We start from the raw sequence: 25,110 nt of genomic DNA, 5'->3' as shown, positions 1-25,110 counted from the left end.
TTTCTGCCACTATTCCCGCCCCACCTTGCCTGTGCTCCCTCTCTCTCTAAAAAACAAAACAAAACAAAACAAAATTTGCTAGGGTTTTCTTCTCATAAATAAAGACATCAGAGATATTTTTAAAGCCTCTCTTCCTACACCCACCACTATTTTATGGGGCAGAGAGCAGGAGGACGAAGACACGCCAGGCACTGACCTACTGACTTGTTGGCTCAGCTCCTTCCAGGTCCACTGTGGAGCCTTTACAGAGGCAAAGAGCAGCAGGTGCTCACGGACAGTGAGGTTGTCGAACAGGACCTCCTGCTGTGGACACACGCCCAGCTCCTTTCTGATGGAGGACAAGTCTGTCTGTAGGTTCCTGCCATTGATGATGATGGTTCCAGAGGTGGGAGCGTAGAGTCCCGTCAGCATAGATCTGCCAGAGAAAAGAAATCAGCAGAGGATGGAGGCAGTGGCTGCTTCCAAGGCGGGCAACCCAGGCCTCCCCAGGGCGACCTCCCCCCCGCCTGTTTTCCACTCCTCGGGACGTTGGCTGGTTTCATTGTGGAAACGTGGGTTTATGACAATGTTTACACTCCCTCAATATGCTGATCAGAGACCATACCAGTGCATGGGAGTTTAACATTATAAATCCAGCTCCGTTTTACAGATAAGGAAACCAGCTCAAGAAAGGTGTGTTTGGGGCATTTGGGGGACTCAGTCGTTAAGCATTTGCCTTCAGCTCAGATCATGATCCCAAGGTCCTGGGATCGAGTCCTGCATTTGTCTCCCTGCTCAGCGGGGACTCTGCTTCTCCCTCAATTGGCCCTCTTTGGAAGCTCGCTGGTCTGAACCGACCTAAGGAAGCCGGGAGACCCCGTTATCTCAGGACATTTACTATTTAGGTTTGAGACTGCTTTCACATTTCTAAGAAATTATACATACACCCACCACAGCATGTAGCAAATCCCTAAGTACTTATGCAAGACACGGGGAAATGTGTGTCCGCAGATGGTCACAGCCACTGGAAATGAACTCACCTGCCACCCACACCAGGAGTGTGGGAGCAAAGACAAGAACCCTGTGGGCTCTACAGAGCCCAGGGCCAGGCGGTCAGCCATGGACGCATCACCACCACCAGGAAGCCTCCAGGCATCAGCACAATGAAATAAGCCAGACTGGATTCCATTTACATGACATTCTAGAAAAGGCAGCCTCCTTTACAGCAACAAACCTCCGATCTGTGGTCACTTGGGGGTCAGGGTCGGGGGGCACAGGAAAGCACCAAGAGGGGGAAACGTGCTCTGTTTCACCACCATGATGGTCACCCATGCGTGAGCCAAACGGGGGTTGGAGCTCAGCAAACTGCCCAGAGCGACTCAGACACGTCCCAGACGTGTCCCCAAAGGAACGCAGGCAGGGACCTCGAAACTTGGAGAAACTCCAAATTTAAGTCTAATTGTTCTGCTGAACGCAAACACCAGGTTTTGCTTTAAGAAACGCGAGCTCGCCAGAGCACGATGTGGGAGGCTGGCTTTCAGAGTCGTCGTGCCGCGGAATGCTCACTCCCACCCGAAAACAAGGCAAACATACTCAGTGGCCTCTCCAGCTCCGTTCAGCATCGACACCAAGAGGAAAACTTTCTTTTTTTTTTTTCTCTTTTGATTTCCCTCCTCGTTGAGATTTCTGAAGCTTTCTGCATGTTATTTTGCTACTTTTCTCAAGAAGTTCAAAGGAGGGTAAGTCAATCAGAGAAAGACAATGATCACATGATCTCACTCCTATGTGGAATTTGAGAAACAAAACTGATGAACACAGGGGAAGGGGAACACAAATAAAATAAACGGACGTCCGAGAGGGAGGCCGACTATAAGAGAATCGTAACTGTAGGGAACGCGCTGAGGGCTGCTGGGGGGCTGTAGGGAGGTGGGGGAGGGGTGGAGAAACTGAGTGGCGGGCATGAAGGAGGCCACGTGACAGAAAGAGCACGGGGTGTTAAACGCAACTAATGAATCGCTGACCTCTACCTCTGAAACCAATAATGCACTCTATGTTAATTGATTGAATTTAAATAAAATATAATCTTTTTTTTTTTAAAGAAGCTCAAAGCGGGGGTGCCTGGGTGGCTCAGTGAGTTGAGCCTCTGACTCTTGATTTTGGCTCAGGTCATGGTCTCAGGGTCCTGGGATCCAGTCCCGCATAGGGCTCCCTGCTCAGCGGGGAGCCTGCTTCCCCCTCTCCCTCTGCTCCCCTTGCTTGCACTCGCTCTCTCTCTCTCTCTCTCAAATAAATAAATAAAATATTAAAAAAAAAAGAAGTTTGACGCATATAGTCCTTTTCATTGTTTAACTAAGCATGCTTTAGTCCTACTGAAAAAGAACAGAGAAACGGGTTTATTCGCAGGACAAGTTTGGCAATGTCCGTGGTCTAACCTAAATGGCCTCGGGCTGCTTTGCGAGCCCCCCACTTTGAAGCTCTTTATTCCTCTGGGATCCCGTGATTGGATTCTTTAATCAAATCTGGAACCAGTGGACCCCAAACCAAAAATCAAGACTTCACAAAAAAAAAAAAAAAAAAAAAAAACATAACCACACAAAAAGCAGAACATGAAAACAAAATTACTGAGGCGATTAAAACATTTGCAGACATCATGCCAAATTTCATCTTCCCAGATAAGTGAGCAAAATTCAATGTAGCGTAGGACAGTGAGAAGTGTCCTTGGGCTCTCAAACACCAAAGTAAAACCATGGCACATTACTTGCTGGGAATAAAAGAATTAGGGAAAAGACCCCCCCCACCACCACCACGTAACTGTCCACCCAGAGCATGGAGCGGCTCGGGGGAGGGGTTCGGTCCTCTGTCTCCAAACAGAAATGAAGGAAAATAAGTGTGATCTCACGTGAACTGAGACTGTTCTTAAAAATCCATGTGGGACGAGGATGAAATGGGACTCACATGACGGTGGTTTTCCCAGCGCCGTTGGTCCCCAGCAGGGCAGTGATCTGGTCTCTGTGGAAGGTTAGGGTCAGGTCCCGCACGACTGCCTTGTGTGGCTCGTACTCCTTGGTCACGGACACCAGGGCGACACCTGGGGGGCCTCCTCCAGGCTTCCCCTCCCCGTTCTGCAGCGCAGACCCTGAGAAGAGAAGATACAGACTCTTCCTGGCGGACCCCACGAGCCCCCAGGGTAATGCTCACGTGCACCAGTCCAGGGTCTGCCGTGGACTTGAGCCGTAGCTCTGGGAAACACACAGCAACTCAAAACCCTTCCTTACCAAAAGCAAAGGGAGAAATTAGATTAACGGCAAACTTAAATGAAATGGCTGGTGGCAGGGGCACCTGGGGGGCTCAGTCAGTGAAGCGGCTGCCTTCAGCTCAGGTCATGATCCCAGGGTCCTGGGATCAGGCTCCCTGTTCATCGGGGAGCCTTCTTCTCCCTCTGCCTCTGCCTGCCGCTCCCCCTGCTTGAGCTCACTCTGTCTCTCAAATAAATAAAAATTTTAAAACAAACAAACAAACAAACAAAAAAACATTGCAATGTTGACTGTGGTATCAACTATCATGATGGGAGCTTGTATATCTTACAGACTGTCCCCGAAGTCTTACTTTCATGGACCAGCAGGTGTAAGTGACACAGAGAGGGCCACAGGGACGGGGGTCCTGCCCTGTCTCCCTGGCCGCACGCTCCTCGCTTGTAAGGGACAGCGATGGTCTTGCTTTCACGACAATGTTGGAGACACTAGCATTGGCGATGTCTACAGCCCACAGCCCTGGGCAGCTGTCCCCCTTTGCTTTAGCATCTCACACACATTCCTGCTGCACCCAGCACACAGAAAGGCTGCAAACAGCAGGTGGGGGTAGGGGGGGTAACACCCCAGGGCTCTGGCCCCCAGGCTAAGCATCATCAGGGAATTCTCTCCGGCCACTTGGCCCCCAGCTGTGCTTCTGAGCCCAAGACCAGCCCTGGCCAGGCGACAGCCACAGAAGGTGTACACAGTTACAGTGCCTCGACCCAGATGAAAAGCAGAAGCAAAACCTGCCAGAAGGGAAGACACATATCTAATACCGCTACCCCTCACAGACCTTTGTTATCAAAGTGCTCGTTGATGAAGGACAGGTCAGAACCAGGCGCCTGTGGTGTTTCCACGAAACCCCACAAATTCTTCCAGTATGACGCAGTAAAGGGAAAATACCACGGTTTCCTTAAGCCGAAATTTCCTAAAAAATAAGACACAGTTAAAATCGGTAGACTTCTTGTTTTCTACTTGGAAGATTCTGTACGAGAATGTCTTTTCTAATTAATACGCAATGTTATTCCATGTTAAACTGTTGAAGGCGCATCCCACGTGTGACCCAGTGACAATCTGGGGGACAGGGTGTTAGCCCTGTGGGGAGCCCCCACGCTCCGTCTTCAGCCTGACCCACACCTCCCTCCCCCAAGTGTTCGGTGAACAGGCTGGTATTTATTAAGAATAAAAGTAGCATTGAACGATTGCTGAATGTTCCCCAGAGGAAAGCTCGCCCAGCCCCGCTGCCCCATTAAGGAGCTGTCACTCTCTTGTCCCGTCTTTGATGTTTGCATGGTTCCTAGACACGGATTAACAGCGTGAAGGAATTAATCCATTAAAACATCGACAAAGAAGAACACATAATGCAACATTTCCATATGAAACATCGACATTCTTCAAACGTACTCTCCAAATTCATTCCGGCCCACTTAATAGTCACTTTGCCCTCATTATATGTTGAAATGAAAGTGGATTTAATTATTAACACCTCTCAATTTTCTTTAACACATCCATTCTGGCCTAAATTCGATGCGTGTTCCAAATCCTCCAAGCGATTAAAGAGATAAGGGCCTACGTGAAGACTGTTTTGACACTTGGACCCCCCCCAGCAAGGGGAGGTGGGTGACCTCATCCTGTCCAAGCCAAAGATTCAGAGACGTGATCACAAAGCAGAACGGGCAAGTGAAGGAGGGTGCGGGGCTGGTATCCTGTATAACGGTCGCTTCTGGTACAACCTGGGCTGAGTGGCCCAAAATTCATGCTGCAATCCGAACCCCCAGGAACTCAGAATGGGGCAGTATTTGGAGGAAGGCTTTCAAGAGATAATTAAGGTTCAGTGAAGTCTCTGGGTCAGCCCTCATCCGATCTGGTGCCCTTACGGGAAGAGATTAGGACACACACAGGGAGCGCGGACAGAACAACAGGACACGAGGAGAAGGAGGGAGACCTCAGGAGAACCGGCCTTGTCCATGCCTGGACCTTGGGCCCCTTCCAGACTCCAGGGCGGGAGAGACTGGATTTCTCTGGTTAAGCCACGCAGCCCGGGTCATCACACCAGCCCTGGAAAATGTGCAAGAAGTAGCGGAATGTTCTCCAAGACTCCAGCAAACCACTAACTACCCCTCCCCAGTAAGAGACGAGCAGCCCACGCATGATGATATCCTCCCCATGCTCTCCCTGCCGACCCTGCCCAGGAGCCCCCCGTGTTCATTCACATGGGCCTGCGACCGCGCAGCGCGGGGGTCTATGACCACCTCTCCCTCCCAGGGGAAGGACACAGGCTGCTGAACTGTATGCAGCAGCCCTGCAGTACAAGCCTCTCTGCACGCAGCAGTGACAATACGCCGTGGCCCTCCACCCAAACGAGACATGCATGGGAATGGAGGGCAGAGCTCCTGCCCGGGGCATGCATGCTGAGCTCGCAGAAATAAAAGGAGAGAAGCCAACAGAGGAAGCAGGAGACTCTTCAACCAGAGCTGGTGGCTGCTACTCCAGCCCCCGCATCCAGCCGCCGTCTTCTGCTGAGGGACCCTGTTCCGTGACCTCGGGTCACTGTCCTTGACAGCATCCCTGTGAGTGGGCGCCGCCTGCTGGATGGGCAAGTGGGCGACAGATTCACATGCCCTTGGTGGGGGCAGATCAGAGTCTGCACGAGCAAGGGCAAAGGCAGCACCTGGACACATGGACAGGAGTTCAAGGACCCCTGAACCATCCCCAGGAGGTCCACGGAGACCTGATTTGGGGTCATGGCTGCAGGGACGGAAAGGACGGGAGACACGGGAGGGGCCTTTTGAAACTGGAAACAAATTGAATATTAATGGCCAGTTTGCTAATTAAGCCATCCCAGCTCTAATCTGTTTGTACTTTTAAAGTCCTGCTAATTAATCTATTAATGTAAATGGACGGAGGTGGGGGAGGAAGGCTGCCAAATCCGCTAGCAGAGAGGCCACTCAGCTCCGACGCTGTCCTCTGCTCTTTGCTGTTGCTTGTAAATCCAGACGTGTTTCATGAGCACTGCATGAGCACGGGCTTCCCGCTCACATTACCATATGTAGCCGGGCACATTAATATATGCAAAGGCCCTGCGCTTCTCCGGAGCGCTTCACCGCCCCGGGAAGCTGCCTACTGGCTCGCGCGGGGCAGGAAACTCATTAGCATTGCCCCCCAAAACTGACAGTGATAAAAGCAGAAGTCAATGAAACTAGACATATCGAGTGAAATCAAATTTAATTGGAAGCACATAAAGAAGAGTTTATGAAACGAAAAGACTTGGAGAGGACCAGATGTCTGCCAGGGAGCTCTGCGCAGGCACGGGGATCTGCACCTGACCTTGAACCTGGCGGGCCAGGAGGCCAGACCTCCCGCTCAGACACCAGGGTGAGACATGTAGGGGTCTGGACCCACCCCATCACTCCACGGACAAGACAGACAGAAGGACGCGGAGAGCAACAGCGAAACTGTTGCTACCCAGCCCTGGCTGGGGAGGCCTTGCTGCCCACCACAGACTCGCAAACAGTGACTCTCAGCTTGCTGAGACCTCGTAGAGAGGTTCTGGAAATGTGGGAGGGAGAGGGGACTTTGGGCTGGCACAGCGAATGGGTGTTTTCAATTGTAGCTTTTATTATTATTCAGGCATGGGGAGTCCGAGAGATCAGGAAACCAGCCCTTGAAAGGATGGTTTGCTATTCAGGTCCCAGGAGGACAGGGCACTGGGGTAGGGAGGCATGCAGGCAAGCACCAGGTCCGTCAGGAGGCGCAGGGAGAGGACAGTAAAGCTATACCCTTTACTGTACTTTCTGGGGAAGGAGCAGCTGAAGCTGGGTCAGCAGGCTCCGGGGCACAGCGGCTGTCCCAGTTACTGGGTCCCTGGCCCTGGGGCCATGAATTATGAGACAGGAGATGTATCCTTGGTTACGCTTCATCATTACCTGCCCCATGTTTTTTTGTTTTCTCTCATTTTTTAAGATTTTATTTATTAGAGAGGGAGTGTATGAGTATGTGGTTGGCAGGAAGGAGCAAAGAGAGAGGGACAAGGAGATTCCGTGCTGAGCATGGAGTCTGACATGGGGCTCAATCCCATGATCCTGAGATCATGACTAGAGCCGAAATCAAAAGTCAGATGCTTAATAGACTGAGCCACCCAGGTGCCCGTGACCCATGTTTTATCATGAAAAGTTATCTGACCCCACACTTTCAAATAAGACCCAGATTATTTACAAAAATGTCATTATTTTATCTACTTCCCTTGGCTCTGTTTCATCCCACATTATTCCTACTCTAATTAAAATCATTCCCACATTTCTTATCGTATAGAAATAATTCTGGTTGCTCTGAATGACCTCAACATTAGTTTTTATAAAAGTTTTTATACCATTTATCTCTGTCATATATATTCCTTGCTTCCAGTACCAAATGGGGTTGGGTCTTTTTCCTTCCCTTAAATCCAAACTTACTCCATAGAAGTAAGAAAAAGCATCTGAGTACTTCCCTCCTCCTTATAATAACTTTATGCCTGGGCATTGTTAAAATTACTTTCTTTTAGTTGAGGGAAATTGGAAGGGGAGGTGAACCATGAGAGACTATGGACTCTGAAAAACGATCTGAGAATTTTGAAGGGGTGGGGGGTGGGAGGTTGGGGGCACCAGGTGGTGGGTATTGTAGAGGGCACGGATTGCATGGAGCACTGGGTGTGGTGCAAAAATAATGAATACTGTTATGCTGAAAAAAATAAAAAATTATAAAAAAAAATTACTTTCTTTTTTATTTCTTTTATATTACAGAGAAGACAGTACATTAACTTCTTGAATCAGGTAGGTAAGCAGGCCTTATTATCTGTGAATTCTATTTCAGGAGAGTAAAGGAGCATTACAAAATATTTGTCTTAAAAAGAACACATTAGGTCAGCGAGCTCCTCAAAATCGCAGTCCCACTTAGGAATCTGAAAGCCCATCTCTATTTTCTGGCAATTTCATTTTTTGTTATTATTGTCAGACTGGGTGGGAGTTAAAAATAAATAATGTAATTTGTACAGTATATACATTATTGAAATGTAATGTAAACAGTGTCACTTAAGGATATGTAAACTATATATAGGGCAATTTAATGTCATGATTAAAAAAAGGAAAACAAATCCGTTGTCATCTTTGGCCAACTCCATGTCTTTTTATTGTTAGATATGTTTTCAGGGCACCTGGGTGGCTCAGTCAGTTAAGCCTCTGCCTTCAGCTCAGGTCATGATCTCAGGGTGCTGGGATCAAGTCCCACATCGGGCTCTCTGCTCACTGGGGAGTCTGCTTCTCCTTCTCCCTCTGCCTCTCCCACCCAGTCATGCTCTCTTGCTCGCTCTCTCTCCAATAAATAAAATCATTTTTTAAAAAAGAACTTATAGGGGCGCCTGGGTGGCTCAGTGGGTTAAGCCGCTGCCTTCGGCTCAGGTCATGATCCCAGGTCCTGGGTTCGAGCCCCACATCGGGCTTTCTGCTCAGCAGGGAGCCTGCTTCCTCCTCTCTCTCTGCCTGCCTCTCTGCTTACTTGTGATTTCTGTCAAATAAATAAATAAAAAAATCTTTAAAAAAAAATAAAAAAAATAAAAAAGAACTTATAAAACTCAATACCCAATAAAACAAATAATCCAATTAAAATACGGGCAGAAGACATGAATAGACATTTCTCCAAAGAAGACATCAGATAGCCAACAGTCACATGAAAAGTTGTTCAACATCATTCACCATCAAGGAAATGCAAATCAAAACCACAATGAGATACCACGTCACACCTGTCAGAACTAAATCTAAAATCAACAACACAAGAAACAACAGGTGCTGGCAAGGATGTGGAGAAAAGGGAGCCCTCGTGCACTGCTGGTGGGAATGCAAACTGGGGTGTAGCCATTGTGGACAACAGTATGAAGGTTCCTTAAAAAATTAAAAATAGAAATACCAAATGATCCAGTAATTCCACTACTTTGCATTTACCCGAAGAATATAAAACCACCACTTTGAAAAGATATACACACCCCTATGTTTATTGGAGCATTATTTGCAAGAGTCAAGTTATGGAAAGAGCCCAAGTGTCCACTGACTGATGAATGGGTAAAGAAGATGTGGTTTATACATACGCTGGAATATTACTCAGCCATCAAAAGGATCAATTCTGCCATTTGCGATGACATGGATGGAACTAGAAGGTATTAGGCTAAGCGAAGTAAGTCAGTCAGAGAAAGACAACTACCCTATGATTTCACTCCTATATGGAATATAAGAAACAAAAAAAGCCACCAACAAAAAAAAAGGACACAAACCCCAAACAAACAGACTCAACTCTAGAGAACACACCGATGGTGACCAGAGAGGAGGTGGACGGGAGAGTGGGGGAGACAGTGATGGGCATGAAGGAGCACACCTGTCGTGAAGAGCACAGGGTGATGTAGGGAGGTGCTGAATCAGTATGTCATATACCTGAAACCAGTATTCCATTATATATTAACTATACTGGAATTATTATTTTTTAATTTAACTAAATATTTTTCTTTTATCCCTTATTTCATAGATGGTTTGGTCCACTGCCATGATCTCCCACATCCCACACCCACATATGTTCTTGTAAATCAGAATTCCGTGGATGTGTAACTAGTTCAGAAGGGTCCATATTACAAATGCGAAACTGATTCATAATCAATCCATCTCTTAGATCGAAATGGAGGTTTGCCAGAGTTTTGCTTTCAAAGATAATGTGCAAGTAGCGTCTATGTGCAAACGTACTTTGCATTCACCTGGATATTTCTTTAAAATTCGGAGTCAAAGAGAATAAATATTATTTTAATATTTTGTTATTTATCTTAATGTACTTTTTACCATTTTTTAAAAGATTTTATTTTCAAGTCCTCTCTAGACCAAACATGGGGCTCGAACTCACAATCCCGAGATCTGGAATTGCACCTTCCACGCCTGAGCCAGCCAGGCACCCTGAGAATAAACATTTTAAGACTTTTTACACATAGGACAAATTTGACACACTCTACTACTTGTCAACTGACATTATCACCAATTATTTAATTTTCCCATAAACTAAATGTTTACACAGAAAAATCAGGCCCATATGACCGGCCAACAATGGCAATCTGTCTTCTTGGTCTGACATCTCTGTCTTGTTGTGTTTTGCTCCCTTCCCCAGTGGCTGGGGCTTTCACCTCAACATCTAATTCCTGCCCATGGCAAGCACCTGCAGGGGACGCTGAGCACAGCACGGGGCACCCCAGCTGAGACATGATCACCTGTCCTCCCTCTCTGGTCCCTGATCTCCTCCCACCTCACCTTCCCCAGCCCTGAGAAGACACCACAGCCAGGAGAGAGCCTCCCCAGCTCCCAGAGTCACCATCGCATCATCACACCCAAAGCCCTTCTTGCAGAACCTGCACGGCTACCCTCCTTTGTAGGATCTCTGTCTCCGTCCCCCCACCCGCTGTCCCCATCCTGGAGCCAACCGCACCTGCAGAAGTGAGTGGGAGCGGGGGTTCGCTCACTGGAAATGCCTTACTTTAATATAGACAATGTTCCCACCAGGATCCTCATGCCTCCCGTCCTGAAGGAGGAGGGGAGAACTCAGATCTTTCTAGATTCCTGCCCAAATTTCCTATGGGTCTCTGCACTGCCGAGGGTGACCTGCCTTTGCTGGTGTTCATGCTTCTCTGTGGACTCCAACACATCACCATTTTATATGTAGCTGTAGGTCCCTGTTCGTGAATGTTGTGTTCAATGTGGCGAGCCCTGACTCTGCCACGCTCGGATTTCCTCTCCTTGGTTAATGACTGTTCCCATTTCTATTCTGTTTCAATCAGTCTGTGGGTCCCCTCAACGGGGAGAGCATCAGTCTGTGAGACCTGCCGTCTGTCTGTCTCCTTCCAGCCATCTGTCTGTGTCTCTCCTAATGCCGGGGACTCCCTGCCACCCTCCCGTCCCAGCTGAGACTTGCCTCATGACCCCCTTCCTCAAACATTTTAACATTGATATCACACGTGCACGTTCTAACTTCCCTCCCTCGTGCCGGCTAGCCGCCTTTTAACACCCATGGCTTCTCCTTCCGTTTTATTTCACCTTGGTATTCCTCAGTTAACTTTTTTTTTAACTTCTTATTTCCTAGAATCCAGTTTTTCTTTAATTTTTTTCCAAAGTCCCCAGACCATGCAACGTAAAATTCGAAAATATAACCCATTGCAGGCTTATGCACTTGCTCTCATTCTTGGAGGCCGCGTGTTCCCGTTTTTCTGTAAAGTAATCTTATCAGTGGCACCGTTCGTTTGGATTTTTACTCATCCTTCTATGACGCATGGGCGCTCCAAGTCTTAAATACGTTTTTGGAAACGGGATGGACGGCTTGTCTTTGTATCCCTTCATAGTCCATGTGTATATGATTAGAATCTCTCTCTCTGTGTCTCTGTCTGTCTCTATCTCTGTCTCTCATAGTTCTTAACTTTTAAAGGTTAGATGTCACTTCAAATATCCAGATACTTTGGAAAGAGACAAAATCACAAGTCATTTCAGCAAAGGCATAGACTATCATCAAAATACCACTGCTAAAAATGTAAAATAAAGAGACTTTTAAAGCTGTTTCTGCTCTTTTCATCCTGAGCCAGGTGTGTGGTAAGGGTACCTCCTTCCCCCACGAACATGGCAGGGAAAACCATTACTATTGGTGGCCTGGCTTCCCATGGCCTCCAGGACGCACCTGCCGTTCCACGGAAGAAATCTCACACTTGACACCACTGACACTCTGGGTTTGGAGGTGACACCTGACCCCAGCCCCCAGCACAGCCCCTTACCCTCAGCCTGGTTTCCCACCAGGTTCTGCCCCTCTGCCCTGGCAGAGAGCAGGGTTCCTCCACTCCAGCTCCACACTGTCTCTGACTCCTGCCCAACCTGGTCCCCGTGGGGCCAAGGACACACATGCCGCCAGACTCTCCCGTCCTCACTCCCCACATCCCTGGTCCAGAGAACCCTGATCCTGGGTCTTTCCTGTTCTTTGACAGAAGCCCACCCCAGGGAGCCGCTTGGTGGCCCTTGGAGGCTCCGTCAGCCTCCGGGCACTTGTGTCCTATCCTCATGTGTCCTTTACCGTTTCCTTCAGGACCTGGGCAGCCCACCTGCTCCTTGAGCCTTCACAGTTCCCTCTCAAACACATCCTACGAAGCCCCCTCTGAGCTCTCATTTAAATTTAGATAATTATCGGGGGCGCCTGGGTGGCTCAGTGGGTTAAGCCGCTGCCTTCGGCTCAGGTCATGATCCCAGGTCCTGGGTTCGAGCCCCACATCGGGCTTTCTGCTCGGCAGGGAGCCTGCTTCCTCCTCTCTCTCTGCCTGCCTCTCTGCCTGCTTGTGATTTCTCTTTGTCAAATAAATAAATAAAATCTTTAAATTTAGATAATTATCATTCTAATATCCATGCATATTAGATTTAAATTCTATCAGATGAGATGATTAGATGTAAATGCATGATTTAAACCTGTTTTTTAGCTTCTTTGGGGCAACTTTGATGACACAGAATTCTTACCGGGAATCAAGTTGTTCAAGTACCAACCACATAAGAAATAAAGGCCTGAATCGACGGCCATCATCCAGCAAACCCAGCCAAACGTCATGCCCGACGGTTCCGGAGGCTGGTACATGTTACTCCACTGGACCCCTGGAAGGAAGGGAAAAGCAGAGTCAGAGCCTCACAGCCTCTCTCGGGGCAGATCTGGGTGAGTAAGTCAGTGCGTTCTGGAAGCTCGGAGCAGAGCTGAACGCAGCCGAGACAAAGGCAGGCCCTCCCACGGATCACGGTTCCTCAGAGGAGCCGGGAGGCTGCCCAATCTCCCGTAATTTCAAGGAAATCAGGTGGACTGGCTTTCGCCACTTTAGAATATCCAACGGTTTGTTGCTGTTGTTTTATTTTAGTGTTGTTTTACTTCTACCTCGTTTCTTGTCTCACCAAAATGCATCCATCGGGGCCACTGGGCCGTGGGGTAATCACACTCCCTGAGGCAAGCCCCAGCGCCTCGTTCCAGACGTTCTGCTTTGGAATGAAGACCTTGTCCTCCGGCCCTTGTAACAGGACACCTGGAAACGCCTAGAAGCCTGAATCCCCCGACTCTTCTGACAAAGCTTTCTCCCCTTCCTTACCTGTTTCTTGTCCTTCTAGGAAGGTGACGAAAAACACTCCTTGTCCAAAGGCCGTGGTGGAGAGCAGGCACTGCCCACAGGGAACGGAGAGAGAAACAGCACATTAGCACTGCCCCAAGACCCCAGAAAACCCACGGCGCTACATGCAAACGCAGAAGCCACGCACCCCCTGCCCCCCGGCGATGGCAAAGCATCACTCCAGGCAGGGATTTCGACATTGGACCCTGGGAGACTGAGCCGAACGTCAGCCCACTCTGATAGGCTGATAACAAGCTAGTTTTTAATGGGGAAGGGAATTCTCTCTCTTCCCGGCGGTGCCTAAAGTGCCAGAGACTCGAGCACCGCATACAGAAACGCGTAACGGGAAACGGTGGAGAACGGAACACAGCGATTTCTTGTTTTTCATTATTAAGTGGATGGCCTGGAGCGTGCCACAGGCAGACCAACAGATGGTCCCTGCGATTCTGCGCTAGAGAGAGAGCGCCCTGGAGGAAAGCGCTGTTTTGTTCCCACAGGGCAGGTCCTACGTCCACGGAAGAACCTGCTGAACACGTATTTCACACTTAAAAACATCAGGCACCAGAGTTAGGGTTTTTTTTTTTTCCTTTTTTTTTTTTTTTTTTTTTTTTTTTTTTGGCAAGGAAACGTTTGAACATGGGAAAAGGAACTCAAACATTGTATGCTGGAACGTTTAAACAAATGCGTTGAAGTAAAGGCACCGCAGTATCTGAAATTCGGGCCATGTAAGGAGTAGCAGGGAGCGGGGTTGGGTAAAGGGTCCCAGTCATTTTCACGATTCTGGAAACAGCTAACAAACACTAACCCACAATTATTGGTTCCGCTAATTAGAACCGGTGAACACCCATCAATGGATAAATTCTGATTAAAGGTGGCATTTTGGGACACCTGCGTGGCGGTCGGTGAAGCGTCTGCCTTCAGCTCAGGTCATGATCCTGGGGTGCTGGGATCGAGTCCCGCATTGGGCTCCCTGCTCAGCAAGAAGCCTGCTTCTCCCTCTGCCTCTGCTCCTCCCTGCTTGTGCTCTCGTGCTCCCTCTCCCTCTCTCGCTTACTCGCTCTCAGGTAAGTAAGTAAGTAAGTAAATCAATAAATAAATAAACAAAATCTTAAATAAATAAACACGTAAAGGTGGCATTTCTTCAACGGGCTGTGTGTCCATGGCCAGTAGGAATGGTGGCGGTTCACGGATGTTGGAGAAAAATAATGGGGCTCTCACAAAGGTATTCTCCCTGAGTCTCTAAGGGAGCAGAAAAAGTGACGCTGTCCCTATAAGCAAGGGTCCATCAGCTGTCATTGTGCTGTGTGGGACAAGCGACCTCCCACAGCCTTCAAGGGTCCTGTAGGAGCCCTGAGATCCTAGCCTTCCTGGGCACCTCCCAAATTCTCCCTCAGTGGCTCCAGTCACACCTCTCATCAGACTGCATTTGGGGAACCTGGCCTGACCTGTGGAGGGAGGAGAGGTCTGGGGCTGGGTCTCTGCAGCCGACCGTCCTCACGGCCACGCATGCGTCCCTTCCCCATGGACAGAGCTCTCAGTGCCCGCCAAGCACTTCTCACCCAAGAAGGAATGGGCATGTCTCTTCTGTGTACTTTGTGTCGCACACCCAACAGAATCACCCTACTCATTCAGGCGGGCGCACTTTAAATGGTGAATGATTCTGACGTCGCTAACAGAGGGATGGTTCCCCTCAGTGTGATGTCATTCCTGATCCTTCGAGAAAAACACTTATTTTTTGCTGCTAAAATAGCTTTGGGAATCTATGTCTTTCCATCCGTGAAACAGACAGACACGGAGGTCCTACGCTGCCTTTGGGGTGTGGCCAATTTCCAAAACACCCCCAGAGGAGAGACCCCGTTACGTGGGAAGTGCCAATTCCTCATGGGTTCCCTTCCAGGAAAATTGCTACAATGTCAGTGCACGGAGGCTGTAGGGTGGGCCTCCAGGGACCGATTAAAGAGAAGGAGGTAACGGGGAGCCCACCCAGATCTAGAAATGACAGACTGATGGAATGAGGTCGTAACTGATTTGTCGGGTAAATGCAGCAATTAAAAAAAAAGAAGAAACTTACCAGAAACGTCTGCATGACAACACTGAGTTGGTTATGGAGAACCAACAGCACTATGTAGGGCAGAAAACTGATCATGTACACCAGGCTGGTACAGAGGGCAGCTGTGTTCGCTCGGCTGAAAAACACACTCAGGAAGTAACTCAGCATGACGACCGACACCCCAAAATCCAGGAGAAAGAGGAAAATGATGCAGGCGTTGCTGTGCGTGAAGATGCCGCTAGCTTTGAGGATGACGGCCAGGGCTACGCTGCTCAAGGCTAACACGGCCACGTTCTCCAGGAACCAGGCCAGGAAGAAGACGGTGGGATGCACGCCCATCATTCTCGTGTACTGTCCAAAGAAGGAAACGCAGGGTTATCACCGAGATCCTTGAGAAAGAACAGATCTTGTCACAGGAGGCAGGTGGCGCTAGAAATTCCCATGCTGGGGCCAGCCTGGCCATCAACCCAGTGCAGAACCTGGAGCCCAGCACCCCTTGTAGGGAACGCTCCTTGGGGAGGTCATGGCCATGAGCCCACATGGCAGAGGGGCAGGACCAGCCCCCAGCCCCCAGGCTCGAGCGATGGCCATCGTGCCATGTGCTCCCTTATCCACTCGGACTTTGCTAGCTTTGCTTCTTTTTCCTTTTTTGTTTTTTCAGTTGTTTTTTTTTGCTTTGTTTTTGGCTGTTTTCCATCTTTTTTTTTTTCTTCATTTCAGTGGTGTTGGTTTGGTTTAATGAAGACAAACAGAACAATGAAGGGAGGATACTGGACCCTAAGCTGTTCAGGTTGGGGAGGGGTCTCTTGCATGACTGTTAGAATGCATTTTGCAAAAACAACTGAGCCTGCAGTAAAAATGAGATGAATGCCTCCATTAAGCTTCTCATTTTCCATCTATAACTTTGGGGTATCTTGGAGGGTGGTGGGGTTGGTCCCTAATAAAAGGAGACCAAGTCTAACGTGACTGACCCCCGGTCTCCAGTCCCCATGCCTAGGGTCCTTGCTGGGTGGATGAGGAGGAAACACAGAAATGCAGGAAAATTGCATTCTGAGTAGGTGAACAATGTGGGAAACAGCAGTGCCAGTCCCAGTCAGACCTGAATGCAAACCGAGCCCTTGACCTCGCTGCTCCTTCACCTTAATAGTGGAGGCAAGAGGGTGCGTGCGCCCATCCCCCACAAAGGCCAGCCTTCACCGGGTACTCTGCCCTTACGTCTTTCCAGGTTGTTTAAAACTTGCTGAATAGGCGATGCTGGCTCCTTTCTTTGAACCTGGCCTGCCTGTCCTTGGGCTTCCTTCCTTCCCCGCAGAAAACACCTGTTAGCCTGGCAGGGCGTCAGCTCCGATGTGAAACGCTCTTCCCCGGGGCCCCCTCCCGGCTGTGCACAGGGGACCCCGCAGAGGGGAGGGCAGGTGAAACAGAGCCCTGAGGTCAGTCATGGGACAGGATTCGGCTCCAAAGCCCCCGCCGCCCCCGCTGGTCCCCGGGCAGGCACTCGGCGGATTACCTCTTCTATCTGGATCTCTCGCTCGTAAACCAGCTTTCGGACCATGCTACTCACAGACACCATCCACGTCAGCATCATTATCAGAGGGAAGAAGAAGCCGACATTGTTCAAGAATCTGCAAGGAAGTAATCCCGTCAGCACCCGAGGGCGAAGGAAGGGGCTCCAGGGTCGGGCTCCTGCGTACACGTTTTCACATCGTCTTTACACGCGACCAAGCCCTTTCAAGGAGCAACATCTCGTCTGGCCGTTTCAATGGAATGGCTGGCTGGCGTCCTGATTTAGGAGGCGTGCGAAACTCACGAAGGAGACACACTGGTTGGAGGTCCCTTGCACGGCCACTATCCCCCAGCCCCAAGCGCTGCTCTCTGACACCTTCCTAGGCAGAGCCCGTGGGAAGGACACAGGTCACTCATTCATGACTACAACCTCCCCTGCTTAGTTGGGACTCCTGTCTGTCTTCAATTGAAAATCTCAGTTGACCATAGATTATGGCCTTACAAGATATGCGAAAAGTGACCGTTGAAATTCTCCCTGTGACCAGCCACCTGGGGGCTCAGCTGGTGTCTGACTCTTGGTTTCAGCTGAGGTCATGATCTCACGGTTGTGAGATTGAGCCCTGAGTCAGACTCCATCAAAGAGTCTGCTTGTCCCTCTCCCTCTGCCCGTCCCTCTCCCTCTAGCCCTCCCCCCTCCCCTGCTCTCTCACGTGCTCTCTCTCTCTCTCTCTTTCATAAATAAAATATTTTTTAAAAAGAAAGAAAAGAAGTCTCCATATCTCTTCCTCAACCACTCACTTCCCACTCCTGCTATCCGGCTTCTCTAACGCACACTTGACATGGCCATTACCTAGAACGTCCACGACAGCCACTCCTCAAACCCAACGGGACGTTCTCCATCATTATCCATCTTCATTTCTTGGCTGTGTTTGGTACCAGTGACGGGTCTCTCCTTCTTTCCTCCTTTTGTACTTTTTATACCACTCCTGGCTTTTTCCACAGTCTCCTTGGTCTCCTTCACTGTGACTTCTCAGCCCAGCCCTGGGCTCTGCCTCCTCACCCCATCCACCTGAGCTCTAGACCCACATATCCATTATTTGCTTCATCACGGAGGCCGCCCAGAGGGGCAAGCCATGTGACTGGGCGTGTGGTCCGTGAATGAACCCAAGAGAGAAAGATCCTGTTCTGAAGCATCCTGCATTCTGGCGGCCAGGTGGGAGCGGGGGGCACACCTGATGTAAACCAGGATAAGGAGATACACAGTATGGCGTCAAGTATGAGGAAGTACAGCTTCCGTGGGTAGGGATGCTATCTCAAACAGGTAGCTGGGCAAGGTGTTTGTGGGAGAAGTGTCAGAGCACAGAGAGGATGAAGTAGGGAAATGAGTCCCCCAGAATGTCAGGGATCTGAAGGAAGATGGCTCCAGGCAGAGAGGCAGCAAGGGAAGGCCTGGAGGCAGGAGCACGGGGGCACAGCTCTGGAGCGGCCAAGGACCGCGTGGGTTAGGAGATGGGGTGGCGCGTCAGCTGGGGCCAGATCCTGTAAGGATTTTCTATACCAGGTGACAGCAGATTTACTCAAAGAACAAGGGAATTCCACAAAAGGGTTTTAGAAGGGAGAGAGGGAAACAGGGAGGAGACCCATTAGGTGTAAAGTTTTTAAAAAGATTGAATGCAGTATAGACAGAGAAAGTCCATGAAGAGGGAGAGGGAAAGCCACAGCAAATGTGCAGCCGTGTAGACAAGACAAGGGGGCAGGCAAAGATGCTGACCCGGAGACAGAACCAGCTCTCCGGTCCCTGTTGCAACAGCTTACAAGACCTCCCCTTCAGAGTGCTGGCCCCAGTGCGGACCATCTGTCCTTCCCACTGGACGGTAAGGCCTCCCCCTGCATCTCCTCTGCTTGGCAAAGGCTGTCCACACAGTAAATGCGAACTATTTGTTAGGGAAACTGTGACTAAGTAAAAAAAAGAAGGGGGGGGGGATTGACGTCTTTGTTTTTATTCATTTTCCTGCCTGAGATGATTATAATGACCATCAATTTGGTGAATCGCATTTTAAAGCTGAACATGAGCTAACTCCAGCGCGACCCAGAGGCGCTAGAAAGTTAGCTCCCAGGCTGCTCAGCTTGGCGGTTTTTCTGAGGCTTTTTAGTCCTCGTTTTTTATAGAGTCCAGTGCACATAGAAGGCTAGGAAGAGGAAGCACCATATCCTATATACACGGGCACATCCCACAAGTGACATCTCTTCTCCCAGATTAACCCAATTTACAGGAAAAAAAAAAATGACACTTGGATCACTTGTGAAGCTAAAAAACAATGAATGCAGTTTACTTGGGGGATGGGAGGGATTTGAAAAGAGTTTGTCTATGTTCATGAACTTTATCTTTTCCACTTAAAAGCACTGGACCTGGGGACCTGGGGGGCTCCATCGGTTAAGCATCACCCCTTGGCTCAGGTCAGGATCTCAGGGTCCCCCCAAGTTGGGCTCCCTGCTCAGCAGGAGGCCTGCTTCTCCCTCTCCCTTTCCCGCCCCACCCCCTTGCTCATGCTCCCTGTCTCTCTCAAATAAATAAATAAAATCTTTTTTAAAAAAATAAAAAGGGCGCTGCAATCGATGGCTATTGACCTCTGTTCTTCTAGCACCTTGAGCCTTACAAAAGAGCCCATAAGTATCCCACACAAATATTAAGATTCCATCTGAGCAGGGCACGTGGGTGGTTCAGTGGGTTAAAGCCTCTGCCTTCAGCTCAGGTTATGATCTCAGGGTCCTGGGATCGAGCACTGCATCGGGCTCTCTGCTCAGCAGGGAGCCTGCTTCCCCCTCTCTCTGCCTGCCTCTCTGCCTACTTGTGATCTCTGTCAAATAAATAAATGAAAATCTTTAAAAAAAAAATTCCATCTGAGTTACTGCCCAGAAGTCACACTGGGTCAGGATTCTATGTGAGCCTGGGGCTATGAAGTACGTGTTCTATGGAACCCCCATCCACCCACCCACATCTTCGTAATGACAAAGTCATTGTGGCAGGCTTGCAAGTGAGTAAACACAGCTCTAGAGCCCTTGCAGCCACGACCGAAGATCCAAGGGAACATCCAGTCATTCTGCACACACCTGGCTGAGTGAGGCTACTTGGGAGAAGCGGACGGAATGAGAAGTTGGAATACGTGACTTGTGTGCCCCACCCTTTCCTACTCCACTCCTGAACACCAGTCCCACATCAACAAGAGATAGGAAAAACATCCATTCCAGTTTTGACAAATGCCTGGAAGTACTGGAAACAGTCAAGGTCAAGAAGGCAGCACACAGGGCGCCTGGGTGGCTCAGTGGATTGAGCCACACTGCCTTCGGCTCGGGTCATGATCTCAGGGTCCTGGGATTGAGCCCCACAGCATCGGGCTCTTTGCTTGGCAGAGAGCCTGCTTCCCCCTCTCTCTCTGCCTGACTTGTGATCTCTCTCTCTGTCAAATAAATACATAAAATCTTAAAAAAAAAAAAAAGGAGGCAGCACACAAAAACGCAGATGAGAGATGTCAGCAGCGAAACCCCACCCCCTGCAGGTGTAGAAGGCCCCATCAAAACCGCACCTCTGAAGGTCTAGGGGCACGACCTGAGGGTATTGGACAGGATGTGTTAAGTGGGTGCCAAGCAGCATGGTAAGGTGGGTGGTGTCAGAAACTACCCTTGCACCCAGACCCTTTTGCCAGGGAAAGAGAAGAGGAACGTTATGTGAGGAGCACATGTATCTAGTGGAAGCGTTCAGTCCTTGTGGCCATTAAGGTCACCTAGTCCTCACCACTGACGGGACCCCCTGGCAAACGACTGGTCAGGAAAACCCGATTCATTCAGAACAAATAACAACAAAAACAAAATCCAGCACATCTGTACAAGGAATAAAGGTGGTTGAGTCCCACCATTACCAACAAATGAAAAACACGTGCCCAAAAAGATGGTCACAGGAGGCAGATGAAAATAGTGAATGTATTATTTGCCATCGATGGAAAAATAGTTAATAAGGCAATTCCGCAAATTAAAAAACATCCTATAGCAGAATTGTTACAATTGGGTGAATAGGTGACAAGACAGTAAGAAGATAGGAAATTGGAACTGGGAGAACCTTAAAAAAACAGAAGGGAAAGAGTAGCCATCAAACAAGATATCGTTAGAAGATGCACCGGTCAAATTAATACCGCACAAAATGTGGTACGGGACATAAAAAATTGACATCAGAAACACAACTGAAAGAAACAGAAATAAAGGAAAAGGTATTTTTGTAATTAGGGAAATGTTATGGATAAAAAATATGGGGAAAAGAAATCCATGCAGTTGGAGTCCTTGAAGAAGAAAATCCAGGGCTGGAAGATAACTGGTAATGCTGGAACCCATCAAAAGTTTCCAGGCAAGAAAACTGAAATCTACACATCGAAAGGTCTTATCTTGTGCCATGGACAATTATTCTAGAACGGTCTACGATGAAATGTATCCCACTAAATTTATTGAATTTTCAAGTCACTAGCAACTTGGCAAAATTACCAGGTCAGATAAAAGCCGGAAAATACCAGAGTGGCCTCAGATTGTTCCATAATCACATTCAAGGCCAACGATAATGGAGTTATTTCTACAAAATACTTGAGGAAAGTCTAAGTCAAGGATTTCATATCTAGCCGAGCTGCCTTTCAAGTATAAATGCTGCAAAGAATTCTAAGTATGGAAGAACGCAGGTTGCATTACCTCATACGATCATCTTCAGGAAATTACTAGAAGACAAATTTTAGCCCACCCAAGGATGACCGGTAAATTACAGGGTAAGGATAATAATAAGCAATGAACGTGTGTTCCGGTAAAAGGAAGACTAAAACAAAAAATGGAAATTCAGATGACAAGACAGACTGGAAATGTTATGTTCCCTGAAATGTAGAAGTGATATGACAAACAAAAATTGGAAGGTTAGCGGAAATGACTCAGAGAGAAAGAATAAATGGATGAATGTCAAAATCAGAGGCCATTTGTTCAGGATTCACAAGTGTAGAATATAAGCATAGGCATCTTTCATGGTACAAGAGAAGACATTGACATAATATCAACCAAAATGACATGGTGGAGAGGAAAATTTAATGACAGAAGAAGGGGAATTTTTATTTTGCATGGTAAAAAAAAATACACACACACATATGGTTAATATTATTATATATAATAAATATATTATATATATCATTTTATATTTATATATATTTTATATATATATGGTTAGTGTTATTTTATTATTATTATTATTTATATGAAGTTCCAATTATAAGATAACCACCAGCACAATAAAGCATTATTAAACATAAGTTTAATTTTTTAAGATTTTATTTATTTGAGAGAGAGAGAATGAGTGGAGGGAGAGACAGAGGGAGAGGAAGCAGCAGGTTCTCCACCCAGCAGGGAGCCTGACTCATGAGGATCTGAGCCAAAGGCAGAGGCTTAACTGAATGAGCCACCCAGGTGCCCCTAAATAGGAATTTAAAAGCAAAGTCATAAGTATAGAAAAATACTTAGCTAAGAACATATATACCTGAAACTTTATTTCATGCTTTATAGACCTAACCTTGCCTAAATAAAAAGGTATATGAGACATACAAGACACACACCTGAAACAAAACATTTTGGAAAAGTCTAAGGGCAAAGGCACATCAAACATAGGGGAATACAGAGATGTAGGGGAAGAGAGAACAGGAGGGAGAAAGGAAGGAAAAAAAGCAGGGATCATCAAGTTACTTTCATACAGGGTAGACTTATGTGTAAAAGGAGGACTCAGAAGACAATTATTCACATCTGTGCACAACATTCAAATGCACAGGAAAAGGAGAGAGACAACCAAGTAGGAGGGGGACCATGATTTATCTGCCTTAGTCTAAGACAAATGCAAGGTTGAACTTTAAGGAAAGAGAGTAACAAAATAACAAAATGAATAGAGATCTGATTCTGTATTCCCAAATAGGAAATTAGAAATTCTTTCCAAGTGCCCATAAATCATTCACAAGAGTAGATTATATATTAGTTGACAGAGAGAAATGCTATTAATTCAAAATGTGGATGCGATAAAGATGTTTCCTGGAGGCAATGTAAAAATTAGCACGCAGCCACAGGAACCGGGAGTTAGTGTACAATTCAGTTTTCAGCTTTGGTCAATCTGATTGAAAAGAAATGCTAATATGGAGCAGTTTCTTTCTTTTTTTTTTTTAATATTTTATTTATTTGTTTGACAGAGAGAGACACAGCAAGAGAGGGAACACAAGCAGTGGAGTGAGAAAGGGGAAAGCAGGCTCCTCACCGACCAGGGAGCCCGATGCAGGGCTAGATCCCAGGACCCTGGGATCATGACCTGCGCCAAAGGCAGAGGCTTAATGACTGAGCCATCCAGGTGCCCCTGTGCAACTTCAATTTATTCTTTTTTCTTATTATAAGTACACTGAGTAACTTTGGAAATTCCTGAGAATTTCCACTTGGAAATTAAAAGAAATTTCACTCAAACAGCTCCTGGGAAAAGAAGACCGTCGACACCCATACTGCAAGAATGCAGACAGAATCCACAAATAAAGTCCAAAAATAGTTCCGTGGAAAAGGAAAAATAGAACCAGAATATACTGAGGGCACTTGTCACAGGCCTGAATTTTAAAATTGCAGCCCCTGACGGGCTCAGTCGGTGGAGCATGTGACTCTTGATCATGGCGTTGTGAGTTCAAGCCCCATGTTGGGCAGAGCATGTACTTAAAATCAATCAATCCATCCATCCATCTGTGCGTGGGGGAAGCATGTCACAGGAGGGATAACCACAAAAGGAGGGAGAAAGGGGAAGACAGGACCCATTGCCTGGCTTCTCCTTTCCAACACCTTAGCGGCAGGGGGAGGTTGGCTGGAAAGCCCCCAGCCTCCACCGACCTCCATATTGGGTGACGGTCTGACGAGGCCCTTTGACACTTTCCTTCAGGACCTCCACAAAGGAGGGGAGACTGCTAATGGCCTTCCTAGGGTCCTCCTGTCCCCCAACCTACAAGCCTCCTGCAGACAAGAGAACATTTTTTCTCATGGCCATGAATGACAGGCGACTACCATGGCCGACACATGGCAAGTGCTGGATACACTGTGTTCCAAAGAAGGATGAGCACAGACACTTGACTCCTAGCAAGATGGATGATGTCAGGCATATAAAAGGCACATTACCACAACACATGAAGGAACAGTCCCAAAACAAAACAAAACAAAATACGACCGATGTGTAAGAAGACAGTATGAAGTGGGATTTTTTCCGTTAGAGTCTCGACTCTTGATAGATAATCATTTGCTTGTAACACTAACAATAAAAAAAGAAACATTAAAATCAGGGAAGTCAGAACAGGATGTCCACACACTCCATACTGTCCAGACAGCATCAACCACACGAGTATATTCCAGATTCTTCCGTGTATTCATCCCTGCTCTGGATCCCAAACAAAATCAATAAAAGTCTGCAAACATGGGGCGCCTGGGTGGCTCAGTCCTTTAAGGCCTGCCTTCCGCTCAGGTCATGATCCGCGGGATCCAGTCCCAGATTGGACTCCGCTCATCAGGGAGCCTGCTTCTCCCTCGGCCTGCCGCTCCCCCTGGGGGTGCTCTCTCTTGCTCACTGTCTGACAAATAAATAAATAAAATATTTTAAAAAAATAAGAAAGGTCTGCCAACAGGAAATCAAACGCTCTCATTTACGTAAGCCTCTTTAAAAGGACACTCTGATCTTCATAAACATTCATTGTCACCAGCTCTTTTTCTGAAGGTGGCAAATGCTCCATTTACATTCCAATGACCCCTCCCTAGGAGTGTGCTCTCTGTGGCCAGCCTCTATTAGCACCATCCGGTGAGTTCAAAGACTGGCAAGTGATGAAGGCTTTATGTGGGAGTCACACAGTGGGGAAGGACCACAGAGAAATCGGCTTTGGTTTCTTCCCCATCAGCCCAGCCTCTGCACACTGCTCCCCTGCCTTCCTCCAGAGCCCCCCGACTGCATCACAGAAGAATGCGGGACCCAAAACCCAGCCAGGCAGCTGCTGGGCAGAAGGACCACCACCTTCTTACCCTCCCGTCCCCTCTCTACTCCC

At 48.0% G+C, this 25,110-nt stretch overlaps 1 protein-coding gene across 1 annotated transcript in view; it reads right to left on the bottom strand.

The window, feature by feature from the left end:
* The window catches only part of ABCA13 (ATP binding cassette subfamily A member 13), a 340,662-nt gene that overhangs the window by 165,371 nt on the left and 150,181 nt on the right, over nucleotides 1-25,110 (bottom strand). The window contains exons 33-39 of the mRNA XM_047695838.1: nucleotides 17,001-17,115; nucleotides 15,512-15,841; nucleotides 13,423-13,492; nucleotides 12,812-12,943; nucleotides 4,063-4,197; nucleotides 2,935-3,115; nucleotides 197-415 (exon numbers count right to left, since the gene is read on the bottom strand). Coding sequence (XP_047551794.1) covers nucleotides 197-415; nucleotides 2,935-3,115; nucleotides 4,063-4,197; nucleotides 12,812-12,943; nucleotides 13,423-13,492; nucleotides 15,512-15,841; nucleotides 17,001-17,115 — 1,182 coding nt within the window. The remainder of the gene's footprint in view (nucleotides 1-196; nucleotides 416-2,934; nucleotides 3,116-4,062; nucleotides 4,198-12,811; nucleotides 12,944-13,422; nucleotides 13,493-15,511; nucleotides 15,842-17,000; nucleotides 17,116-25,110) is intronic.

Source organism: Lutra lutra, chromosome 11, assembly GCF_902655055.1.
Source record: "Lutra lutra chromosome 11, mLutLut1.2, whole genome shotgun sequence".
Lineage (NCBI taxonomy): Eukaryota > Metazoa > Chordata > Mammalia > Carnivora > Mustelidae > Lutra > Lutra lutra.
This window is presented reverse-complemented; position numbering and strand designations above follow the sequence as displayed.